Raw genomic sequence first — 2,072 nt, forward strand, 5'->3', positions numbered from 1 at the left:
GTGCTGCGATTGTAACCGGCATATAGATATAGAACCGCTAGCGAGAGATGAAATCCGCGTACGTATACCAGACGGCGCCATTGTGAGTGAACTAGTGAACTCGTATCAAGGCTTAGCGCAACAGGTAGAAAACGTATTTAATAAGGGAGTAATTACTCATTGACGTCCACCCGAGCGCAGCCATACGGCTACAAAGGAAAGCTATACAGCTTTCTCAGAAACTTTGTAGTTAAAGAAAAATTCGTCCTGGTCCGGGGTTCGAACCCGGGACCACCGCTACACCGGAGCAGTCGCTCTACCAACTGAGCTAACCGGGATTTTTTTTTTTCTTTATTTCCTTTTTCACAAGTACACACAATATTCACAAGTTCAAAACGCTTGCCAGCTTTCGGCGAGCGTGGGCATTTAAAACCGTTTCATGTTGACAAGGTCATCTAACACAGGCAACCACTCTGGTGGTTCAGCCCGCACTTTGAAAGCCTCACGAAGAAATACAACACTTTCCTTGAAGTATTCTCTGGCAGGTTGGGGATTTACGTCTGCATGGTGCACTGCCATTCTTGTTTTCCATATGCTATGAAGACAGAGTACCATAATCATATCGTACGGCACCCCTTCGTGGTTTGAGGTCGGGAGGAAGCGGATGCCATATGGTGTTACCGGCAAATCTTTTTTCAAAGTGCGCTGCAATATGTCCCATAAGAATGTTGCATCTTCACAATCAAGAAAAATATGGTCAATAGTTTCTGGTTGCCTGCACGGTAAGCAGTCTATCGTCCATGGCACAAAGATACCCTTCTGCTCCAGCCACGGTTTAACGGGGAGAGTTCCGGTGTGCAAATGAAAGAAAAAAGTTTTCGCAGTAGGCCGCACTGGCATCCGCTTCACTCTTTTCAGTACGTCTTTGCCAGCCCCTGCTGAGCATAAGGTGCGATACAGTGGTTCTGGCATAGATACATCAACAACAGCTTTATACAATTGCTTTCGAGCCACGGTGCTCAGATACTCTAATGAAAAACGCGCGGCGAGGAACTGGAAAGACCAGACCACTTCTCGTAGGAAGCCTCGCACACTCGGTCCACTGACTTGGGCAGAAGACACTATGAACCCTGGCATCATGTTACAAAGTCGCGTTTGGATCACAGTACGAAGGAAACCGTTCCTTTGGTCTCGCACAAAGAGAAATCTAGATACTACCTGTTTTAAAAACAAGTGTGCCAAGCCCAGTCCGCCACTCTTCACTGAGCGAAATAAATTTGTACGGCTCGTACGCTCCCATGTTGAACCCCATATATACACTGCAAGCACTCTATGCAGCCTTTGAATGCTTGCTCTCGTCGCACACAATGCCTGGAGGACGTACCAGATCTTCGCTACCAGAAAGATATTGCACACAGTAGACCTTGCGAATATAGAAAGGTTTCGCCCTCCAAACTTCGTAGATTTTTCCTTTATTAGTTCTGCTTCATTTCTCCAATAGTCATTTGTGTCTTTGTAGTGGTTTAAAGGTATTCCTAGATATTTCGTTGGAACCAATGTCCACTGCATGCTTTCGAAGACTGCAGGAGGAGTGTCCCACTCTCCATGCCAAAAGCCTAAGGATTTGTCCCAATTGATAAACTGAGCTAACCGGGACGGCAAGCTTATCGTAGCGCGAGAGCGAATTGATCAATAACTCGAAGTAGGAACAGTGTTGACCAAATGTTTAGGGGAATCCCCCAAGGTGGAGTAGATTTCTAATAAGGGAGTAATTACTCATTGACGTCCACCCGAGCGCAGCCATACGGCTACAAAGGAAAGCTATACAGCTTTCTCAGAAACTTCGTAGTTAAAGAAAAATTCGTCCTGGTCCGGGGTTCGAACCCGGGACCACCGCTACACCGGAGCAGTCGCTCTACCAACTGAGCTAACCGGGACGGCAAGCTTATCGTAGCGCGAGAGCGAATTGATCAATAACTCGAAGTAGGAACAGTGTTGACCAAATGTTTAGGGGAATCCCCCAAGGTGGAGTAGATTTCTAATAAGGGAGTAATTACTCATTGACGTCCACCCGAGCGCAGCCATACGGCTAC

At 46.8% G+C, this 2,072-nt stretch overlaps 1 protein-coding gene across 1 annotated transcript; it reads right to left on the minus strand.

The window, feature by feature from the left end:
• Positions 1-335: 335 nt before the first annotated feature.
• Positions 336-1,548, minus strand: LOC149358914 (uncharacterized). Its single transcript, XM_089568937.1, has one exon. The coding sequence runs from the start codon at positions 1,546-1,548 to the stop codon at positions 406-408; it is 1,143 nt and encodes a 380-aa protein (XP_089425063.1). The 3' UTR covers positions 336-405.
• Positions 1,549-2,072: the final 524 nt, after the last annotated feature.

The sequence above is a fragment of the Amblyomma mixtum genome, chromosome 2 (genome assembly GCF_055824585.1).
Source record: "Amblyomma mixtum isolate Tamu chromosome 2, ASM5582458v1, whole genome shotgun sequence".
NCBI classification, from domain to species: domain Eukaryota; kingdom Metazoa; phylum Arthropoda; class Arachnida; order Ixodida; family Ixodidae; genus Amblyomma; species Amblyomma mixtum.